Source organism: Leuciscus leuciscus (genome assembly GCF_965113295.1).
Source record: "Leuciscus leuciscus genome assembly, chromosome: 21".
Taxonomy (NCBI): domain Eukaryota; kingdom Metazoa; phylum Chordata; class Actinopteri; order Cypriniformes; family Leuciscidae; genus Leuciscus; species Leuciscus leuciscus.
Genome location: NC_138745.1, coordinates 33,936,276 through 33,961,180, shown reverse-complemented (window position 1 = coordinate 33,961,180; position 24,905 = coordinate 33,936,276). Strand labels below are relative to the sequence as shown.

Here is a 24,905-nt window from a genome sequence, read left to right as displayed (position 1 = left end):
CTCTCACACACACACACTCACACACACGCATACACTCTCTCTCTCTCACATGCATACTCTCTCTCTCTCTCTCTCTCTCTCTCTCTCTCTCTCTCTCTCTCTCTCTCTCTCTCTCTCTCTCTCTCTCTCTCACACACACACACACACACACTCACATGCATACACACACTCACATGCATACACACACACACACACACACACACACACACACACACACACACACACACACGTTCCCTGTTTCTTGAAGTTCACACTAAAATGGAAAATCCAAGTCTCCTAAAAACTACGGCTGGCTGTGTATTGGCAATAATCCGATCCGATACTTATCACGATACTGGGGTTGAATGTAAAATAGGCGATATTTTACAATATTTCTTGATCTCTTATGAAGAGTATGTCATTTTCGAAAAACGGTCATTAACAACACACCACCACCATATCGTCGCTGTCGGGCGGAATCCTCGTATCTCCAAAACCATTATTTTTCAGGAAATTAAAAAAACTGCATATTTTTTGAGTTATTAAACATTGTATCGTTAAAGTTGGTATTATACCTTATATTGCTATCATATACTGTTGTATACCAACATTAACACATCATTTCCCTAAAATCATGTTTAATCTGAGATACGAGATTTATGACTTGGGAGCAGGGAGATACGAGGTTACGCTGTCATTGATTAGAATGGTACGGACACAGACGGCGCTGCTGCCAGCAGTGTTTATCACAGTCTGCGGTCGCGTTCAGCCATTTGATAAGAGATAAGGCTTTAAGAGCTATTCAAATCTAATGATTGTGGTTACATACATCTTCCTAAACTCCATTTTAAACGTTTAAGAGATATGAGTGATGCAATACCAAAATATTAGGCTGTCTAAAATAGGCGGAAATTAATCTGCACGCAAACAAAATCGGCGGTCGCGTTGAGCCTTTTGACAAGAGAAAAGGCTTCAATAGTTAATCAAAGCTAACGACCGTGGTTACATACATCTTCCTAAACTCCATTTTAAAGGTTTAAGAGCTATAAGTGAAGCAGAACAAAAAATGATGAGCTGACTAACGTTGTCTAATAGGTGGAAATTTGCCTAATCTGCACGCAAACTTACCTCCGTGGCTCACGGGCTTCCTTCTGCACCGAAGCATTACAGCTATCGATTTTTTACAAAACAAGCCAACTCAAATGTATCTAACCTAACTATTTTCACTCGTTATTGTCTAAAAAACAGACAGAGTTATGCAAAAATAGGCTTAACTTACTGGCACCAGTAGACAGACCCTTTTCCTCCCATAAATAAAACCTGCTACTTGGGGTATTTTACATGCACAGTGCCAACTTCGAGTCAGTAAAATAATAATAAAAACAATCATTTAAAGCTGGTATCCAAAACATTTAATTCAATTCAAGTATTAGGCTATATTAGATACATTTTAAAACTTCAATGCACAAGTATAATAAGCCTAATAATAAGCCTAGTAATACGTAGACATTTAAAATGCATCAATAACTGATATCATAGTTTAACACAGATAAAATCAGAGTTAAGGCTTGCTTTACGTGTTGCTCGACGAGGGTTTCTTAATCGTTGCGAGTTTCAATCCTGAGGAGACAAAATGCCGCGAGGCTCCCGCCGCGGAGTGAAGAAGAGGTGGAGTTACGAGGATTCTCAGACAGTTGAAGTGTCCAATGGAGTTACGAGATTTGCTCTCAAGCTATTTTCAACACTTTAGATTGGTTAATAATTTGTAAAAATAACAGAACCACGTGGGGACTGACCAATAGCATCGATTTGTGAAAAAATATGAAATTGACCAAATTTGGACATACGAGGTTTCCGCCCGACAGCGACGATATGCATAAAAACTGAGCAAAAACTTTTATTTAATCAAAACATTGGAATCTGGATTTGCATTTATATTACTAATCACTATTTTGTGCAATCCAAGTAAAGAGAAAATAGTTAAATATATATTCTTGAATCCTACCAGAGGTTCACAGTATAGCAGTTTTTTTAATTTCTCAAGTATTTAATCAGAGAAAATGCATAGTCCACTCCATGACTTCATGGCACTGTTTTTTTATTTTTTATATATTTAATAGCGTAAAGCTTCTTGCTTTAAAGCATCTACATCTATTGAGTAAAGTGCTATATAAACATGCCTTGACTGGAGCTGGTGCAAACATTTCCACATCACTATGATCAGACTCTATCTTGCAGATTTTTTTTCTCACGGCTGTCATTTTTGCTGGGTTTATTTTGTTATTGATAGGAAAGAGTACTGTACATATTTGTATATCCTATCAAAATGCCACTTCCAGCAGCGCGGATATGTGAGCTCTCAGATTCAATGTGATTCCTGAGTATTGGAATTTAGCATGGCTTATTTTGCAATCCACTCTTGTTGATCTCCTAAGTGGTTTCTTTACAGTGGAAGCCAAAATGAGTCCACACTTCAGCACTGTACACCGTGACGGGAGCCGCTATGCTAATGCTAATGCTAATGCTCTGAGATAACACTGCCATCGGTCGGGTTATAACCGAACACAATTCCACTGACATGAATCTTGGAGGTAAACAAATAAATATCGAGACAGTATCACCAAATATAATATTGCGATATTCACACGTATCATTTTTCTTTAAAGTCTAAAAAATCAAGTATGCTTTTACCAGGTTTGAAACAACATTGATTGGCTAATCTGTGTGTGTGTTTATCTCATGTCCTCCTTTAACTTCATTGACTTGTATGTGACCCAGTCAGAGATGCGAGTTTATTTAATTAAAGTTAATTAATTTCTGGCTCTTATTACGACTGTTAATTGGCCTCTTCGGTCAGCACTCGACTGCACAGCACTTCTGGATATCTGCCCAGTCAAAATGCTCTTCTCCATCATTTGATCAGTTACTGCCGCCATGATCAATACAAAACTTCCACAAATGTCTCTGTTAGATGAAATCTCCTCTACGGCCACTTTTAGAATAAGTGCATTCTGTGATAAGCCTCATTTGCATAAAATATTTTATCTGAGTGCATTTAGTATTTTGGGTGCTTTTGAATAAGAGTATGATGAAATATGACACAGTAAACTGCTTATTAAAACTCTGCATAATAGCTTTTCTTTAATCTGGTTCTGTCTCTCCATCTTTACACTAGGCTTATTACAGTTAACTAAAACTAAAACCAATAAAAAAAACAACAACAGCTATGACATAAATAATATACAGTATACTCTCTCTCTCTCTCTCTCTCTCTCTCTCTCTCTCTCTCTCTCTCTCTCTCTCTCTCTCTCTCTCTCTCTCTCTCTCTCTCTCTCTATATATATATATATATATATATATATATATATATATATATATATATATATATATATATATATATATATATATATATATATATATATATAATATATATATTAGGGCTGGGAATCGATTAAAAAAAATTAACTAATTAATTGCACAATTTCTGTAATTAATTGCAATTAATTGCGCTTCCCCCAAGCTTGTAATCATCAATATTTAAACTTAGAATCACCTAATTAAACAACACAGGAAAAAAAGGGAACAGAAAATAGCCCTATATTAAAATATTAAACATCAATATATCAATATATTATTCTTTTTCAATAATCAATCAACATAATCAATTTAACAGATTATTATTATTATTATTATTTTATTAATTATTAAAACAAAATATAGTCCTACAAAGCTATTATTACCAGAGCATGTGATCAGAGCAGGTCATTTTACCATTATTGCCCAGCATGGCTATACCAGCTCAGCAAACAGAAGTCAACAGAGAAATTTCACGTTACTTGAGTGGACTTTACTTTTCCAGTGCTTAGTACATGATTGAAGCCTTTGGGCCGTTAACGACAGAGCCGCCGACACACACACACACACACACACACACACACACACACACACACACACGGAACGGAGAGCTCGCCGCTGCTGGGCCATTAACGACAGAGCGAGCCGACACACACACACACACACACACACACACACACACACACACACACACACACACACACGCACGCACGCACGCACGCACGCATGCGCGCGCGCGGAGCACAGAGCGCGCCGACCGACCGACACACACACAGGCCCTGTCACAAATGGCACACTCCGGACTTGTGGACTTCCTCAGAGTCCACACTTTGGTGACGTCATGTAGTGCAGACCTATGGCGCGAGTCCACGAGGGCGCATTGAGAGGTATTTTTGGGACAGACTCGATCGGCATGCCGGAAATAACGGTCTGGTTGTTGTTGGACAGGAGAAATCACATTTTTGCGCTCCGACGTCTTATCTGCATGTCCACTACACAGCCTAATTTTACAGTTCTATATTTTGATATTATGCATATCACCTGGGCATTAGACAATAGATAAATCATGCTTATTTAAATGATGTATACAGTTGTACATAATAATACATAATGTTCCATTTGAACTAAGATTACAATTTTAAAACATAATTTAAACATATTTTTTTCAATTTACAGGTTTCAATATTCATACTATGTTTACATATGACTCAGTAAAGCCCTGCCATTCGGTTCTATTTATTTAATGAATCATAATGCGATCGTATTATTAAACACGCTATTATTATGTTTGAGACATCAACCACTGGTCGATGACCATAATGTTTGTATAAACTGTAGGTAACAACTGGTAAAATGTACATTTAGGTCATAAAAACAGTAATATTTTCTTCACAGCCATGTCAACAATTATCCGTGAGTGAAATCTCCTCCCATCTGTTGTCTGATTGGCCTTTCGCAAGGATTCCTGGGTAGTTAAAGTGCGTTGAGCCTGCATCTATGCGGGCTTCGTGGAAGACCGCTTCAAGGGTACAAAGGGGGCGCTGCTGAGCACACTTCAGAGCGGTAAAATGCTGAATGGGACGGCCTACGGACTCGTAGACTCAGCGAGCACGCGCAATTCAAGTCCACGAGACCGAAAGTCCGCATGAAGTGCGCCATTTGGGACAGGGCCACACACACACACACTCACGCGCGCGTGCGCGCGGAGCACAGAGCGCGACGCACATACCGAGCGGAAAAGACCCGCTCATGAAAGCTGCCCGAGAATGAAACCTGACCGCCGAACATGGAGGGGCGGGACGGCATATTTCGGCCTTTTTAATAGCAGACGCAACAGGAAATCATTAAAACGAGGCAAAAAAAAAAAGTGCTGCGTCAATTGCGTTATTTTTTTTTAACGCGTTAAACATTTCAAATTAATCGCAAAGATTAACGCGTTAATTCCCCCAGCCCTAATATATATATATATATATATATATATATATATATATAAAAATTCATTTTTAGTTATTATACACTGTATACTATGTCTGTCTGTATGTCTGTCTGTCTGTCTGTGTATAATAACTAAAACTGAAATAAAAATGAATACCCTAGTATCTCAGTGATACTAAAATAACACTGCTTGACACACACACATATCCATACGTCACTGATTCTCCCACTGCATGGTGCTGTGGGTGAAGCATCCTTTGAACCATTGTGCGAGTGTGTGTGTTTACTTGATAATTGAGCATGTGTTGCGTAATACACACGTCACAGTCGAGCACAGAGCTCTCTCATCGCTGGTTGGAGATCAGCTGCATCCTTTGTTTAATAATTGACGATCTGCTGTGAGTGTATCAGGATCCCCAGTAACAAACACACACACGGCTCAGAGCGACGGGATGCGATGCAGTTTATTTTACACCAGTGAAATATCTTTACTATAGTGACTAATTCAATATCAGTTCATTTAGTATCTTTCTTTGACTAGTGAACACGGCACCAGCTGGGCAGCGTTAGACCTCGATCACACAGATTCCCTGCGGCGCTGACTGCGCAGAAAACTTTATAGCTCAGTTCAACACAATTATTGCATCACTAATTGGCTTTGCCCAAAGCTAATTAAACTACACTACTGTTCAAAAGTTTGAAGTCCATTTTTTTGTTTGGATGTTTTTGAAAAGTCTCTTTTGTTCATCAAGGCTGCATTTCTTTGACCAACAATTCAGTAAAAACAGTAATATTGTGAAATATTATTACAATATAAAATAACTTTTATATTGAATTTATTTTAAAACGTAATTTATTCCTGTGATCAAAGCTGAATTTTCAGCATCATTACTCCAGTCTTCAGTGTCACATGATCCTTCAGAAATCATTCTGATGATTTGATCATAGTTCATAGTTCATTCTTCCCCCATCACTGAATGTCACCCACCAGAGATGTGTTTAATGTTGTCTTGTGTGGATAAGTCATTTATTTGTGGTATATTTCTGTGTGTTGTTTTAGGGTCCGACGCAGTGGCACGTACAAATCATAATGGAGAAGCTTCTGAGGACAGTGAACAGGACTGTGATCTCCATGGGACGAGAGTCTTTTCTCATAGTAAGTGTGTTTCTCTTCGTCACAGGGTTGTTCCTCTGGGATGTGCTGCATTTTTTGGCTTTCCTGAGTCCGTGGTTAGTAACAGTGTGTTCTACCATATCAGTGCAATCGGACTGCTGTCTGCAATCATCAAATGGCTACACACACACACACACACACACACACACACACACACACACACACACACACACACACACACACACACACACACACACACACACACACACGACAGGCGGTCCTTTGTTTTTGTGGTTTGGACAGAAAATAACACCATTAAGCTGAAGTGTGTAGTTTCCGTGCCGCTAGTGCTACCATACAAAACTACAACAACTGTTAACAAACAGGTTTCCCAAACACTCACTCATCCTCCATTGGTCACCAAACTGATAGCCCCACCCCTAAACTCACACCATTGGTTAAACCAGTGCATTTGTGTGCAGTGTGAACACCGACTCTCCACCTAGTGTGTGTGTGTGTGTGTGTGTAAATATAAGCCATTTTAAATATTTCTCTGTCTTTTGATCACTGTTGATCTGTTCATTTCTCAGTGTTTGTGTTGATTTGATTTCACCATGCTGTTTGTCCAGATGGTGTGAATGTGCGACGTCTTTTGGCACTGTTTTACAGCTCCTGTGATTGCTGTGTGTTTGCCAACAGGAGCACGCATGGCTTTATTTTGCTGCTGTTTTATTTATTTCATCCTGTCTGAGCTGATCTGAGATCAGGTGTTAGGGGATAGTTTAGCAGTTAGAGAGCTTTAGGCTCTTGGTAGTGGCTGTCCTTGTCTTTTACAGCCACATCTCTCCATATGCATGCTAAACATCCCCCTTCTTCCCCCTCTTATCCACCCGTTTATGTGTTTAAAGGAATAGTGCACGCAAAACTGAATATTTTGTCATCATTTACAAGTCTTCATTTCATTCCAAACCCATATGACTTTCTTTATTATGTGGAACACAAAAGATTAAACATTTTTCTTCACGCAATTATAGTTAAAGGAGACTGGAGTTTTAATGTTTCAAGACAAACAGCAAAAGTACAGATGCACCAACTTTAAAATTCTGCTCAATATTAATAATTCATGTTGTTTTTGTTTTATGACTGTGTGTATACAGTAGAGCCTGTGGCTAGTAAAGCCAAGGTCATGGGTTCGATCCTCTGGTGCAATGTAAGTTGCTTTGGTTAGAAGCATAAGCCAAAATGCAAAAATATAAAAGTAATAAACATTTGCAATCTGGTGAACACATCATCAGAGAGGAGAAGAGATATGTCTCTGCAAGAGAGAGGGGGAGTTACTTTGAAAGAATAATGATGTAGATGGATAAATCATTTATAATAAACACTACAATATTCTATTAAAAAAATCTATTTTGATTTCATGGTAAAGTCACTGGATTGCTGGATCTGAATTGGCAGCATTGCACCATATGTGCTTACAGCCATATGCATGAATACACTCTTTCTACCCTGCTTATGTTGCATGGTCTCCAGACACTCAAATCCTAATGCTCACGTCATATAATGCCCATTCATTGCTCTCAGGGTACATATACTCTTCTCTGACATTTGCAGTAAATCCCTCTGTCTTGTACAGTGAAATTGTGAGTATGGGAGCATTGGCTTATGCTTTTAACCAAAGCAACATAAGCCCAAAGTATACTACTTTTTTTAACGTGTACGCTAGCAAATGCATACAGTCGAACGCGTAGCCTTTCAAACGTATACTATCATTGGCTATCAATTATCAATTTTAAACCATTTCAGAGCATCGCTGAAGGCTCAGATAGCAAACCCTGCTTTGAGACATGTAAAAATGTCATTGTTTAAAGGGATAGTTCACTTTGAAATTTATTTTTGGTATGTTTTAGCTTACCTCAAGGGCATCCAAGATGTAGGTGTTTCTTTTTTTCCGCAGTAGTTTCAATTTTGATATTTTTAGGTCAAACCGTTCTTGTCTGTCAGTCATATAATGCAGGTCTATGGTCATTATCTCAAAACACAAGCACAGAGTCCAAATTAAAACAATTCCCCATCGTAAGTACACATTGATGGCCTAAGACACGAAACGAGCGGTTTGTGTGAGAAAACGAACAGTATTTATATAGTTTTTACCACTTATACGCAGCCATGTCCAAGTGATCTGATCTGACGTGTACGCAGACTGGTGCATAGATATATACACTAGATGTCGCCTTAAAGACATTCGTTTCAATGAACTGCCGTAGACAAGGCGACATCTAGTGTGTATATATCTATGCACCAGTCTGCGCACACGTCAGATCAGATCACTTGGACATGGCTGTGTATAAGTGGTAAAAACGATATAAATACTGTTCGTTTTCTCACACAAACCGCTCGTTTCGTGTCTTAGGCCATCAATGTGTACTTACGATGGGGAATTGTTTAATTTGGACGACGGGGAATTGTTTTAATTTGGACTCTGTGCATGCTCTTTGAGGTGATGACCATAGACCTGCATTATATGACTGACAGACAAGAACGGTTTGACCTAAAAATATCAAAATTGAAACTACTGCGGAAAAAAAGACACCTACATCTTGGATGCCCTTGAGGTAAGCTAAAACATACCAAAAATTAATTTCAAAGTGAACTATCCCTTTAATGCTGAATTTCATTATCTGGAGGTCTCAGAATTATAGATGTGTGTCTCTCTGTGATTTTGAATATGTATGCTGGTATGTATAGGCTGAGCATGTTTAAGAATGCATGTGTTGCAGTTTCAGTTTTCAGGATTGTGTGTAGATTGATAGTACATTTCGTGTGTGTGTGTGTGTGTGTGTGGTCTCTGTAGGCAGCTCTTCCACTGTGACCTTGTTCGTCAGGGCTCTGTTGCTTAGATTCAGATTTATGCATTAACTTTTCTCTGTGGTTTTGCTGCATGTGAGTCTAGAATTCAAATGAGTCTGATCAGCACAGCCACACACGTCCTGCATGCTGATGTGCACTTACAGTAAAGAAAAAGTCCAGTACAAAAATCTTAAACTTCAAAAAGTCTGAATCCTACAGATCGTTCTTGATTATCAACCATGAATAATGTGTAATTGTGTGGTTTGTTGAAGAGGTACTATTGGAGAGAGGAGTGCTTGTATTCACAATTTGACAGTGTAATGAGTCTAAAGGTCCCGTGGATCCCAATTACAGAATATTTTAGAAACTTAAGGGAGCTATTTTGACCTGGGCAAGTAACCACCGACCTAATAAACACTAATGCAACCAAAGCAATGCCCTGGCAGTGAGTTTTGCATGATCAGACTTCTTTTTCGGCTAGTATTTTATGATCTTTTTATGTCTGATGTTAGTATTTTAGTCTTTCCTCTGTCTTTGCTGCGTTCAAGAGCCTCATCTATGCCTTTCAGTAGGGTTTTCTCTCTAATATGCAGTCTTGTCTTTATCAGGATCTGTGCTTGTATGTATTCAGAGTATTTTCAGCCCCTCCCATTCCTCTGCAGTAGGAGGGGCCAGGTGGAGGAACAGGGCTTTTGATTGGCTGCTCTGTGTGACTGTAATTTCAGGACTGACAGCAGGTGCCGTCTGCAGCATCAGTGCAGCAAAATCCTCTCAGATTTACATTCTCACCACATTCTCAGTGCATTAAATATACATTTGTGATGATAGAGAGGCTCTTCGGATTGATTTATTTCTATCTGAAGGTTTTTGCTGACAGTCTTCCTTTAAGTGCATTTCAGATGAGTTTTTCAAACTCTCTCGCCAGGGAAATACTGAATGGTTGCCGCTGCAAGCTTGCATGGGAATTCCCGGCTTAATAAACACAAACGCACGCAAACTCCTTCATTGTGACCTGGAGAATTTTAATAACTCTCAGAGTGTCTTTTGCTTTGCTTCGGGGAAAGAAAGTAAGAAAGAGAGAGAAATACATTGAGGATCCCTTTGACAAATAAATAAATAAATAAAAACAGGTGGCTTAGCACAGCTTCTCATCTGCATTTACATGTGTTTGGTGGTTCTTTGTGTTATTGTAGCTCAGTATTTTTGTTCTCAATATTTGTTCAGCCAATATGTGTGATATGCATGTACAGACACGCAGTGAAAGTAATTCCACAGAATCAATCCTATGAACTTACGGTTGCCATCTGGAGTGAATCGCAGTCAGCATGTTGCCTATCTGTATTTTTATTTATTTCTGTATTTATTTTTTCCCCTCCTAGATCACTGCAGTGAGTTTATTCTTATCTCGTCTAATCTGGGTGGGCGACATCATGGTGGACGAGATATTTGAGATTCCACTTTCTTAAAATGCAAAGCTGCTTTTTCTCACATACAGTAATTACACATTCCAACAATTAGCATCCTTAGCACGACAGTAGTGTCCCAAAATCACCACATTTCCAGTGAAATTCTACACTACACAATCCTGACGTGAGAACCACCATAGAAAAGTCAGTGTTATTTTTATTTTCAGAACCATTTTTCTAAATTATATTAAAAAAAACTTTTTTTTAAAGTATTTATATAATTTTATTCATTTAATTTATTCATATGCATGCCTGTGGATAAAAAGTATGAAATGAAATGCATTATACAGACAGATTTCCCAGTACTCAGATAATAGAGCCACTCTTTGTATTTTTCATGTTTTATTTTTGTATAGTAAATAGTTTTAAAAACTGTATAAAATACACAATATTGCACATAATAAATCAATTGCACTTTTTAAGGAACAGAAAAAACATCTAATCGTCTCTTTAGGCTACAGTAGAGCTATGGGGAATCACAACTGCTGTGGTACGAGGGGACGGCTCGTCTTGTGTTTCTGAAGTGGCCGACACACACCAGAGGGAGAGAGAGTCAATTCAGTGGAAATGGGTTTTTTCCTCTCCGTGAAGTGGTTTATTTTGCACTTTTTAAAAGACTTTGGCACATATCTCTGGATGGGACTCTGCTTTTGTCCTCTGACGTGACATTCCCAGAACGCTTTGCTCTTGTGTTTTCGTTCTGTGGGCTGAAATCAATATTGTTTGAGATGATTTTAGCCCTGATTTGCTAGATATTTTCATCAATTAAACTTACTTTCCGATATAAAGGGGTGTTTGATTTTCAGTACGGCTGTCTCTCTAACCCGTTCAGAGTTCTGATATATATGGGAATAACGATTGCATTGCATTTCACTCACTGAAAGTGAAAACTGAATGTTCATTAAATCCACAAAGTGTGTACAGAACCAGACTGAACAAGTTAATGCGTTTGAGATGTGTGTTTCAGTTTCAGCAGTACGTCTCGACTCGATAAATGAGTTTGTCACTGTGCAGTGTGTGTATGTGACTTCGTCAGGAAAGAACAAGGCATCTTCTCCCTGTAGACTGTTGGTGTGTCAGCTGAAGCAGAGAGATGTTTAAGCATCTGACTCTCCATGCTCCATTTTATACTCTTATATCTCTCTCTGTTTTTGGCCATATGAGTGAATCTCACGGCAAAAGACATTCAAAAAGAAAAGAAAAAAGCGGTTGTATTAACTTTAATTTAGCAATTAAGCATATTTTCCCCCAGCAATACTCATTACTGTAAATTAATGCACTTTTTTTTTTTGAAATACATGATTTATTATATTTATATGTCGGTACTGTCGGGCAGAAACTCCAAATATCTCTACTTTTCAGGAAATGGAAAAACACTGTTTTTTAATTAATCAAACACTGTGTTGTCAAAGTTTATAATGTGGCTTTATATGTGGTCAGACACTTGCATGTGTCATTCGATTATTAACGTTTTACCAACATCAAGCTCAAATGTAGTTATGATGTTTTTGACCAGCGAATTTCAGAGAATTACGGACATGCGTGTTTTGCCCGTCATTAGAATGACTTCATCAAGTGCATCGCATTACGTTTTCATCAACTTACAGGTTATTACGTTTACTGTAGTTATGTGGACGCTCAGTGTTTTCTGTCATTTGGCCAAAATCTCATGTTATTAAAAAATGCAGTGCAACGCACAGGCTATTTAAGACCATATAGGCTATGATTCAATGACAACAAATGACTATTCTCTGATCCTCAAATACATAAAAGATATGTAGTGTTTCTTGAGTAAAAAAATATGCTGTACTTGATCAAAGAACCAGCTCTTTATTTACCCTTGCATTGCAAACAAGCAGAGACGCTGTGTGTGCGTAAATGTATGCGGGACCCCATTCACGATAGAGGTGGGCGGAGTTATAAGGTTTGACTGACAGTTTGAGGATCCAATGGAGTTACGAGGTTTGGTCACAAGCTCTATTTAATACTTTTCAGTGGTTAAATATTTGACAGACGTAAAGAGTGACCAATAGTCATGATTTATGAAAAAAAAAAAAGACAAAATATAGAGATACAAGGTTTCCGTCCGACAGTTCTATACAATTCTGGGGAAAATGTGTTTAATTGTCATAAAAAAATAAAGCCACCATGCGCAAAGAATGTTGGTTTCATTTTCACTGAATTTTTTTTTAGGAATATATAATTTCTTTGTTTCTTTCGAAATATCACCTGAACATGTTTTTGTTCACCTGTGACTGAATTTCCTTTCTGAACATTGTAATGGAAAAGACGAGTCGACCTGCTCTCATTACGCTCTCAGGCTTTCAATGACCTCCCGTGGTGTTCTTCATCATTTTTCTTTTCCATGGGAACATTGTTTGATTCAGTGCAGATGTCAAGAGTGCGGTCACACTAGACAGGACGTGATGTCACACTCTAGGGATTCTATCTAAATTTTTAAGTAAAAATACATTAAAAATGAATTTAAAACGTTAAAATATCAATTTAATCTACTTTCCTGCAACTCTACAAACTGCTCGGCTTTGTAGTTTTTATATATATATATATATATATTGCACCAAGAGGTCAATCTGTGACAATCGTCTTTTTTCCATATGCAGATCAGTTCATCAGAGTCTAGTGTGATTGGTGACTGTGTATCACATGACTTCCTGTCACAGAAAGGTAAACATTTACCGTTGTTTCCATGGTTATGTCTGCAGTTGTATCAGAAGAACATTATTTGAAATTAAATCATTTAAAATGAACGGACACTGATCTGAAAACGCTTCCTATAATTTCAATAATCCAATAAGTGTGAGAAGCTTATATATAGTGTTTCTAGAAAATCTTTAAATGTGTGATTATTAAGAATCTAGAAAAATAAGTCATACTTTTTTTTTCTTTTTTTCTTCTTCCTGGTAATAATAGTATATGAAAGTTTATATGAATTCACAGAGGCTTGTAAGATTATTTCCATATAAATCCCATATAATGAATCGGTTGTGACTTGCACTTGTGACCGGTTTGATCTGCAAATAATTACGTCCTCTAGTGAGTTTTAAATCCATGAAGTCCTCTGTGAGAATCATCATCCAGTGCATCTGAAGAGTTGTGCTTCGATTTAATGCTGCGATTGCGTCGATTTCCGTGTGGAAGAGAAGACCAAAATGAAAAGCTTGTGTCCTGTTTGTGTTTTAAATATCCTCCTGATTTTCCAAACCTTTAGCAGGATGAGGAGCAAAAAAGAAATAAGAATTGTAAAGCAAGATTTGTCAATGATCCAGTTATGTCTCTCACTCTCTTAAAATAATTTCACGCTCTGCTTGAGGGAAATAGTTTCATTATTCCTTTTTTCCGGAAGCAAATTCCTTTTTTTCTTCTTTTTTTTCTTCTGTTAAATATACATACATTTAATTTTTTCAGTGCTGGCTGCGATATTTCCAAACCAAGTTCAGTACTCGCATCCATAAAGTACCGAAGGGGGGAAAACAAAAAAAAATCGAACTGATAGGATTTTCCCGTTTCATCCTGATCAAAAACGGGCATAACTAAGCAAGTGAACAGATGCACATGGAGCGTTGCATTCTGTCGAACTCCCTTCTTGAAAATATGATCAAAAGCATAATATGTAATCCTGCGGTCACAGAAACCAGAGTTTCCAGCGCGCGTGTTTCTTGGCCTCCGCTTTGGACTTGCGTTTGGGCGTGGAGCCGATGGTCTCCTGAGGATAGGGCAGAGGGGGGAACAGGGACTCCTCCGTGGGACACAATCTCTTCATCAGAGGCTGTAGCTTATCTTCCTGCAGTTTAAAGTCCAGCTCCACACTGCAGCACAGAGAAAACAGGCAAACTCAGCACAACTCCACACTGAGAGCGGCAGATGCGCTCAGGAACACAGAATACATGCCGTCAGTCTTGAGATCAACGGTAGAAAGGGTTTATTTGTCAATCAAAAGTATTTTTACTGTACAGTTTACTTCAATATTATGACATTCCTGAGTGAATCAGTATACAGTACAGGCCAAAAGTTTGGACACATTACTATTTTTAATGTTTTTGAAAGAAGTGTCTTCTGCTCATCAAGCCTGCATTCATTTGATCAAAAAAAAAAAAAAAAAAAGTAATATTGTGATATATTATTACAATTTAAAATAATTGGTTTTCAATTTATTATACTTTTTAAATTATCATTTATTTCTGTGATGCAAAGCTGAATTTTCAGGATCATTACTCCAGTCTATCACATGATCCTTTAGAAATCATTCTAATATTCTGATTTATTATGAGTGTTGGACACAGTTCTGCTGCCTAATATATTTGATGAATAAAAGGTTAAAAAGAACTGCATTTATAAAAAAAATAAAAAATATTCTAATAATATAAATCTTCTTTACTATCACTTTTTTATCAATTTAACACATCCTTGCTGAATAAAAGTATTGATTTATTTCAAAAAAAAAAAAAAAAAAAAAAACTGACCCCAAATGACTGACCAGTATATCGTTGTTACAAAAGATTTCTATTTTTAAAACATTTGCTGCTTTTATTTTATTTTTATTTTTTACTTTTTATTCATCAAAGTATCCTAAAAAAAGTATCACAGGTTATGAAAAAATATTAAGCAGCAGAACCGTTTCCAACTTTGATAATGAATCATCATATTAGAATGATTTCTAAAGGATCATGTGATAGACTGGAGTAATGATCCTGAAAATTCAGCTTTGCATCACAGAAATAAATGATAATTTAAAGTATAATACATTGAAAACCAATTATTCTAAATTGTAATAATATATCACAATATAATTTTTTTTTAATCTGTATTTTTGATCAAATAAATGCATTAAAACATTAAAAATAGTAATGTGTCCAAACTTTTGGCCTGTACTGTATTTAATGAGTATTTTATCCATTGACAATTCACTAGATCATGAAAAGTGCCAGAACCAAATGCAAGTGTGCTAAAACAGTGCCTAAATTGATATTTGGATATTATTTAATAGTATCTTATATATGAATCATGCACAATAAGACCAAGAAATGTCAAGTGGTTCACATGTGCAGATTAATCGAAGTAATCGCAAATTAATCTCACTTCAGTTTTGTCTTAGAATTGTTTCTCTCTCAGTGTCCCTGTAGAAAGTAGTTTACAGAGTTGATGTCCCTGGCTGTGTAAAAGATAAGTGTGTGTGTTTGTGTAAGCTCCTTCTTCTGGGTGCATTTGGTCCCTGCGGGTGTTGCATTGTGGGATTTATGTGCCGGAGATAATCCAGCGTCCACTACACATCTGATCCCTGGGATGATGAGTCACATTAAACTCCACGATTAGAGAGCAGAGATGGAGAGATGGGGTGAAAGAGTGAGTGTGTGTGTGAGAGAGAGGGATGGTGGAGCGAGGGATTATATCACTTTAGCAGACTGAACAAACTTGTGTCTCTTGAAGGAGAGAGTGTTTGTGTACTGACAACACGTACGGATTTCAGCACATCTTTGAATTTCGAGTTCTGAAATTTGATTGGATAAGCCATTTTTAAAGTCCTGTTGTTTTCTGAAGGCAACTTGAGATCTGATTGTGACTGATGGTTGATAAAATGCTGCACTTTAATTTATTTAATTATAACGATGAAGGGATACATAATCAAAAACATACTTTTTTTTTAACTATATTTTCTCATTTTGTTGTGCGTTATTCATTATTGGTAGATTTAAATAGTCGAGTGAGTATGAAAAATTGCATGATACATTTTGAATAAATGATTAATTATATATTAGTAAACAGTATGTAAATGTATTATTCATTTGTTTCAGCATATTTAAAAAAAAAAATATTTTTATTTTATTGATTTTTTTTTAGCTGGTAAAAAAAGGTTTGTGTCATTTCTTAAAACACCCCTTAATGTAAAATCATTCTGATGCAAGAGACCTTGTGGCTTATAGCTATATTTAAATATAATAGATTTGATTTAATAAATGGTATGAGAGACTGTGAATACAATATTGGCTTAAATGCACAGTACATGATGAAGCATGACCTTCAACGCCTTAATGTTTCAAATCTTCATATGTAAATGTAGGTTAATGCTACATTTCTGTGAATATAATATTTTATTTACTTTACTTTTTTGAAAGGTTTCTCTCTTCCATTTTTTAAGAAAAAAAAAAAAAACACCCTGTCGAGATGTTTAGATTTTCAGTTATCAATAGTTCCTGAGACACAGAAAAGCAATATGTATCTCAGTGGTAATTTCAGTGAAAGAGACTGGTATTCCTGTCTCGCTGACAGAGCGTTCAGATTAACAGATAGAAAGAGACATTTAACACTCTCTATGTCCCAAATGCATTTTCGGATGTGACGCATCAGCATTGATGCCGTTTATTTTCCCGACGCCACCCAGAGAGCTGCCATTCAACATGTGAAATGAAGTCAGTCTTTGAAACACTTGACGGAGAAATGCATTGCTTTCCTGTTGATTTCATGCACTAGATTGTACAAAGCGTCTTTCAGAGGCATGTTCATTTCAAATGCACTGAATTGCATATTGTTAGCCAGTCTATATTTAAAGCAACGTTTGAATCTGTTTAACAGCGAGTGTTTGGCCTGAAAGTGAAAGGTTATGTAAGGTGTGTGTGTGTGTGTGTGTGTTATTGAGGACTCAGCATGTTTGTTCGTTGTGTGTCTGGCCTTTGCATTCAGGCGCAGCGCAATGCAGCAATTAGCAAATTAATCACACAGCACAACCTGGTAATTATGCCCTTATCAATATGACCATGTTCTTGCTACAGAGAGACGTACGAATCACTCATTACCTCAATAAGTCTCAAGAAGCTCTTTGAACAAGCTCTTAGAGTTTCTCTGAGAGCTTCTCGCAGTCGGTGATCATTTGGTGGTTGATGATTGCACTTTGTAGTTTCAAACTGCTTTTTATGTTCATATCGGATACTGATTTTTACATTCCAAACATTTCCATTGCACTCACCATGAGTGTTTGTTTTTATAATTATTATAATTTTATATGTATTACTGTATTTATGTGCTTTTTTGTGGATTTATTTTACGTCTTTCAAAAACATAAAAAAATTGCAATGTTTCCTAACTTTTGACAGGCAATTATATATATATATAAAAAAAACAAAAAAACAACTTAGATTAACAATTAAATAATTAAAAAAATTACAGTTTGTAGATGTATATGTGTGTGCATATATATATATATATATATATATATATATATATAAATCAGTATCCAATTTGAACATAAAAAGCATCTCCCCATATTTCGTCATATTTCTGAGACGTCTTTCAAAAACATAAAAAAATTGCAATGTTTTCTAACTTTTGACAGGCAGTGTATATAATATGCGTTTTTGGGGATTTTATATATTATATAAAAAAAAAAAAAAAAGTTATTATAAAAAATTTAAGTTTGTGTATCTATATGGGTATGTAAATATAAAAAAAAAAAACTAAATTATTGTATGTTTTCGCTTAAATCAGCATGTCATCAACAGTCAATCCCCCCCCCCCCCCCCCCCACACACACAAAATATAATAAAAATAAAAATAAACAAACAAACATGGTTTTTGTAATCCATATTTCTACTTGCATGCTATCAGCTCTCTGATCTTCATTGTTGAGCCCTGAGTTCTCTGTGATTGATCTATTTTTCTTAAAGAAGAAATCATTCTAGTTTGCTACAGAATCAACCACATTTTCGACTCCACACGCTTTTAATATTTCTGTTTAATGGGGATATTAATTTTGCTCTCCGACTTGAAGTGCGGGCTCCTTTTCTGCCGAGGCATTACGTACGGTACAGTGCTCACTATTTCTAGCTTTCGGATCACAAATCAATGTTTAATATTTCTCTCTGGATCAATACGGTTCTCCACAGAATAAACTGGAGCATCATTAGAGACCAATGCAGTGAAGTGGCTGTCTAAAGAACGTCAATATTTCATTTGCATTAGAGAGTCGAGTACGTCGCAACCGCAACACGAGCCGGCGTGAACGCAGAGCCGTTCTTGTTTTCGTCTGACAGGCCTAGATTCCTCTCTCTCTATCGCTCTCTGACGCTTGCGTGGTATTTTTCATTGATCGTTCGCCTTGTCTCCTGGTCTCCACCCACGACTGTTGTCACGACCGACGCTTTTCACTGTTTCTAAGCTGCTAATTAGAAGCTGAAAGCCGTTGATAAGGCTGTATATCCCTGCTCATTGCCCCTGCACGCAGCTTAGCGCTGTATTCTTTTATGTGGCGTAGGCTTTCCTTCCCTTCATCCCTCAGGATGAGGAGTGGTTTGATCTCTCTCTCTGCTCCTCCTGTTTAAGCTCATTAACGTAGAGGCCCTCTCATCCCATCCTCATGGCAACATTTACACAGGAAACGCATCAGTGTGGCGGTTAAGTGCTCACGCTGACCTGATGTTCATCAGACGCTGAGAGAGAAGAACAAACGCTCTTTGTCTCTGAGAGGTGAAGTCGTCAGAAAATACTGCAATATTCCACACACATCTTAAACTCATCGGTGTCAATCTCGACAGTGTCGGATCCGTTTTCTGTTTTCAACTTTCTTGACCGACTTTCAAGTTTTTGGTTGTCAAAAAATCTAAAGACCAGTCTTGTTTAAAGGGATAGTTCACCCACAAATTAATATTTTTTCATTAATTACTCACCCTCATGTCGTTCACCCTCATCTTCAGAAGCCAAATAATTTATTTTTGATGAAATTTGAGAGCTTTCTTGATGAACCGATTGAATTTAGGCTTTTATTCACGTAATTTAAGCCTACATTCAATTTGTTCATCATATAAAGCGATCGAGTCTCTTCAGAAAATTTTGACTAAACCGCTCAATTCATACGGATTCGTTTTACGATCTCTTTATGAACTTTTTGAAGCGTCAAAGTTTCAATGGAGGGACAGAAAGCTCTCAGATTTCATCAAAAAGATCTTCATTTGTGTTCTGAAGATGAACGAAAGTCTTATGGGTTTGGAATGACACGAGGGCGAGTAATTCATGACAGAATTTAAATTTTTGGGTGAACTAACCCTTTAAATTTCTTTTAGTCATTAACTTTTATGCATAGATTTTTCTGTTAGTGCAATATATCAAATATTTACAAAGGTTTAGCTGGTCATATAAAATCAAGCAACTTTGTGAAATATTGTAATGATTTTTATTTTGTCCTTTTATGCCGCTTGAATTTGGCATTGTTTCATGATTCGTCCTTGTTTAGTGACTCGCATGTTTGAGCTTGTTAGCGGCTGAGGTTTAGTTCAAGCACAATAAACAGCGTAAAAGAACCCAGTTTAGTACTGAGAGGCGGCTTTATCTACACACACTTTGGGTATGAGTACAAAATCTGCGGGAATAACTAAAATTATGCGTAATACGTGCAATCCCACACCGAATTTCAAGCCCTGTAAGACAAACAATATTCATCCGGAGTTATTCACTGTCTGTTTGAATGAATCAAAAGATGCACTGATTCATTTGATTCATCACTCAATTTAATGGAAGTCTCAATGATGTGGATTTATGGAAGCTTGTTTCTGCCAACATTTTAAAAGATAATTGCGACTTTTTATCTCACAATTGCGAGTTTATTTCATGCAATTCTGACTTTATATCTCGCAATTCTGACTTTATATCTCGCAATTCTGACTTTATTTCTCTATACTATAAAGTCAGAATTGCATGAAATAAAGTCGCAATTGCGTGTTATAAAGTCAGACTTGTGAGATATAAAGTCAGAATTGCGTGTTATAAAGTCGCAATTGCGTGTTATAAAGTCAGACTTGTGAGATATAAACTATTCTGAGGTAAAAAAAAGAATTGGACTTTATATCTCACAATTGTGAGTTTATATCTCACAATTCGGAGAAAATATGTCAGAATTGCGAGATATAAACTCGCAATTATGTGTTATAAAGTCAGAATTGCGTGATATAAAGTCGCAATTGCGAGAAAAAAGTCAGAATTCTGACTTTATAACACGCAATTGCGACTTTATTTCACACAATTCTGACTTTATATCTCGCAATTCTGACTTTATAACACGCAATTGCGACTATTTCACGCAATTCTGACTTTATATCTTGCAATTCTTAGAAATAAAGTCAGAATTGCGAGATGTAAACTCGCAATTGTGAGATAAAAAGTCGCAATTATCTTTTAAAATGTCTTATTACGTGGCGGAAACAAGCTTCCATAGGTTTTTAATATTTATTTTCAAGTTATATTTGACCTATATCATTTATTTGATTTATTTTATAACTGCATTGCCTCTTGTTTCGTATCTTATTTGCTTAGCTGTAAGAGTTTGTTAGCTTAATTAGCTGGCTGGTCTCTGGTGAGATCTGGAAGGATTTGTAAATGTGTTGTGTGTGTGTGTCAGTGTGCGACTCTGGCTTTGGAAAGGAAGCGTGTCTGTGCCAGAGACAACAGACTGACACCCCAGTGAAAGTGAATCTGTCTCTCATTAGCACCAGATGCCCTCTCATCACTCACACAAGCTCATGTCTGTGAGGCGTTTGATGTGGACCGCCGGGGGTTTGGGTCGAGCTTCGCCTGCTCTGATTCCAAATCGTTTTACGAGACGTTCTGCCGTCTGTCATGTTTGTTAGCGCTCGCCCGACCGGATCCCGCAGGCCCGTCGCGCGTCACTGACACTCGTTAGAAGGAGAGGAACGCACAAACACACGCAGAGATAAAGAGTGCAGGTCGAGGCCTTCAGGAGGGAGATGTGGAGCTTCTGAAGGCCTGGCTCGTGTCTCATTAACAGAGGGACAGCGTGACCAGATAATCATTCTCTCTCTCTCTCTCTCTCTCTCTCTCTCTCTCTCTCTCTCTCTCTCTCTCTCTCTCTCTCTCTCTCTCTCTCTCTCGTTTTTGTTCTTTTTTTCACAAGGCAAGGCGCTTTCATTTCCTTGATTTTTTTTTTTTTTTTTTTTTGTTGCATCGGCTCCATCACTTTCATCTCTTGGTGGTTGTAGAGGACTCACTCGAACTACCGTGTGTTTGTACTTGGGATACTCTGAGAAATGTTTGATACTGAGAGTTTACCTGGTAATTCACGGTTGCTCGCGTTTAGACCAGAAACACACTTTATGCAAGGGTGCAAATGTCTGAGCAACGTATTGGAAGATTACGGTCATTTTGAATATACATGCAGATCAATTCAGATGTATGTGATATTAAACCAGATGTGTTGTTGTTCAGGTAACCGATATAAACATGTTAACTTCAACTAACATGTTTAGCAAGAGTCTGTTCATGTTTTTCTCCATCGTCTGTAGTTCACCAGAAATGACGCCCCTTGTGTTATGTATTGCAGGAACATATTTCACCCCAATACATTTATTTGTTTGTTTAAATTTACTTATTTACTTTTTAATAATTTAATTAAAAAATGTTAAAGAAAAATAATTATTGTTGTTTATTTATTAAAATTCTTGATATTTAAATGTAAATTATTTTTTATTTGTATTTTTATTTATTTATTTATTTACTTATATGTATTTATTTAAATCATATATTTATTTAAATGTATTTATTTTTGTCATTTTAAATCATTTTTAAAATAATAATAATTATTGTAGCTGTTGTTTATTTATTTACTGGTATATATATTTAAATGCATTTATTTAATTACATAATTTTGTTTATATATTTACATTATGCATTTATTTAAGTGTATGCATTTTATGTAATTTTAAATCATTTAAAAAAAATAATAGTAGTTGTTGTTTATTGATTTATGTTTTAGCCATCGTAACTTCATAAACACGTGATCGTGAGACTTCTTGGGCCAGTAAGCACCTAGCAGCACCCTAGCAACCAGTCAGAATGCCTTAACAACTGCCTAGTAACAGCCCAGAAACCACTCAGAACATCGAGGTGCATGAGTTGTGCACAGTTTTGTAAAAATATTTTTTTTTCTTTTTTTTTCCAGAAATCATAAGTTTGACATCAAACAAGATTGCTCATATTGTAAATTTGTACTTTTTCACCACACGATCTAAAGCTCCAATTTCTAGCTGGCTAGTATTTTGGCACCCAGGCGGAGAAAGGAATATAATATAGTCAAAAAATATATTTTCAGTAAAAAAACAAACAAAAAGGAATCACAAAATTCTAATAATGGAAATTGTAATATATTGTACAGAAATATCTTGCATTCCTATTTTTTGCTTGCTCCTTTCACTCGGTTTGTAAGGTATTAATACAGCTGTCCATCATACTTTGCTTCGCTCTATCTACAGATTAAACCGTATCTCTCGAAAGTGTGCGTACACACACACACACACACACACACACACACACACACACACACACACACACACACACACACACACACACACACACACACACACACACACACACACAATACACTCTCAACACCCACCAGCTTCACTGTGGTATCACCGTAGTATCTATAGCAACCAGCCGGCTCTGAATAAAGCCAGAGTCCCTGTGTTAGCATGGAGAACATCATTACTCTGGCATAAAGGAGAGGAGAGAGTGAGCGAGAGAAAGAGAGATCTCCCGGTGTCTCTGCGCTGAGCGTTTAAACATCTCTGTAATGTAATCATCTCCACTCCCTTCAGCTCGGCTCTAATGGTATTTCCACGCCGGCGTCGTGTGTGTGTGTGTGTGTGTGTGTGTGTGTGTGTGTCTGCGCTCTGTGCGGTTCAGTCCAGCTTCTCTGCCTGGTCAGAAGAGCTCTGAACATGGGTTGATTGTGAGAGATCAGTGATCGGTCTGATGATTTTACCACTTTATGCATGTTTTGTAAGATTCCCCTCTCTGTTAAACATTATTTTATTAGATTGTCCTGGACTTAATACAAGTAGAATTCTCTTTTATGAAGTTCCCTCACTTAAGGACTTATTTAGTAAGATTATGCCTGAAAAGGTTTTGAAAAAAAAAAAAATCTTGTATAATATGACTTGCTGTTTTTGTTTGTAGGGTTTTTTATTGTATTTCTATGATATTTGTATTTTTGTAATTTAATTGTTGCCATGAAAATAGCTTTGAATGCTGACATGGCACTAATGTAAGGGTGTTGTGATGTTCAGGGTCAGCCTTTTGAAGATGAGGAAGGAGGGGGGGTGCACATACTTTATATCAGTACTGTACCTTAACACAGTTATTGAACTGAACTGAATTGAGATGAATAATGACACTGTTTTCTTGCTACAGCTGATGTTTACATTAGATGTTTTCATCATTGATTCTGTTTCTTTCCTCTTAATACTGTGACGCTGCTTTGCTAGAGTTTCTGTTGTATAAAGCACTAGACTTGACTTGACATGACATATAGAAGAGGTAAAAATTATTGCTATGAGGGTACACTTTTTGCATCCCCCCCATTAATATTTTTTTGGGAGGAAAAGAAGAGACTGAACAATCATATCAAGGTGAAACAGATTCCACTCAAGTTCAGTAATTGTTCATCTACATCACAAATGGAGGAACGCGTTATGCACTGATGCCGGTGTGTTCAGATCACGAACCCTGAGTTTCAGCAGTGACTACAGTGATGCTTGCCTCATTCGGGCCGGGTGAATCTGTGTTCCCCAACAGTTAGATCAGGATTTGTGTTTTGCGATCCCTTTAAGCCCTGACTATTAAGCAGTTATTTCCCACCAAATAGACCCTGTGAGATCTGAATCCCATCCGGACAGCCACATTAGGAAATGCAGTCTAGTGTGATGAAACGCGATGACATGGTTACCAGGAGAACAAAGCGCAGAAGAAGAACTTTAGCTCGGAGCGGCTCGACTTCAAATAAATTGAATGCTCCTAAATCCGCTTTTATGGGAGCGCGATCTCTTCCCTCTCCTGAGTTTAGCGATCACCCCAGGGAGGGAGAGATATGAAATTTAATTGAAATTGTTTGAGTGTATTTTTCATAGGAACAACATTTTAAAGGAATGTTCAGGGTTTTCCACAGAAAATTATTCCCAAAATGTACAGGTAGGCATGATCTAAACATCTCTAACACTCAAATAATATGCATTTCTTTCAGAAGATTTGCTTTAACAAAAATGTAAGCTTCATATTTCAGCCTTTTAAACTCATCCGATGCTTGCAGTGTGTCAATGTAAGCGTGTTTTTTGCGTTCAGTGACGAGTCAAAGTTATATGGTAGTCGATCTTGACACACTAATGCTGTCGATTGAGCTTAACTTGTATTGATCC

The 24,905-nt window shown here is 37.0% G+C and overlaps 2 protein-coding genes across 4 annotated transcripts in view; one reads left to right on the top strand and one right to left on the bottom strand.

Moving 5' to 3' along the window:
• The window catches only part of dock1 (dedicator of cytokinesis 1), a 245,900-nt gene that overhangs the window by 98,130 nt on the left and 122,865 nt on the right, over positions 1-24,905 (top strand). For both annotated transcript variants that reach the window (XM_082151859.1, XM_082151858.1), the window contains exon 27: positions 6,329-6,424. In XM_082151859.1, the coding sequence (XP_082007985.1) occupies positions 6,329-6,424 (96 nt within the window). The remainder of the gene's footprint in view (positions 1-6,328; positions 6,425-24,905) is intronic.
• The window catches only part of insyn2a (inhibitory synaptic factor 2A), a 49,222-nt gene continuing 33,412 nt past the window's right edge, over positions 9,096-24,905 (bottom strand). For both annotated transcript variants that reach the window (XM_082151959.1, XM_082151958.1), the window contains one exon: positions 9,096-14,525. In XM_082151959.1, coding sequence (XP_082008085.1) covers positions 14,342-14,525 — 184 coding nt within the window. In that variant the 3' untranslated portion in view covers positions 9,096-14,341. The remainder of the gene's footprint in view (positions 14,526-24,905) is intronic.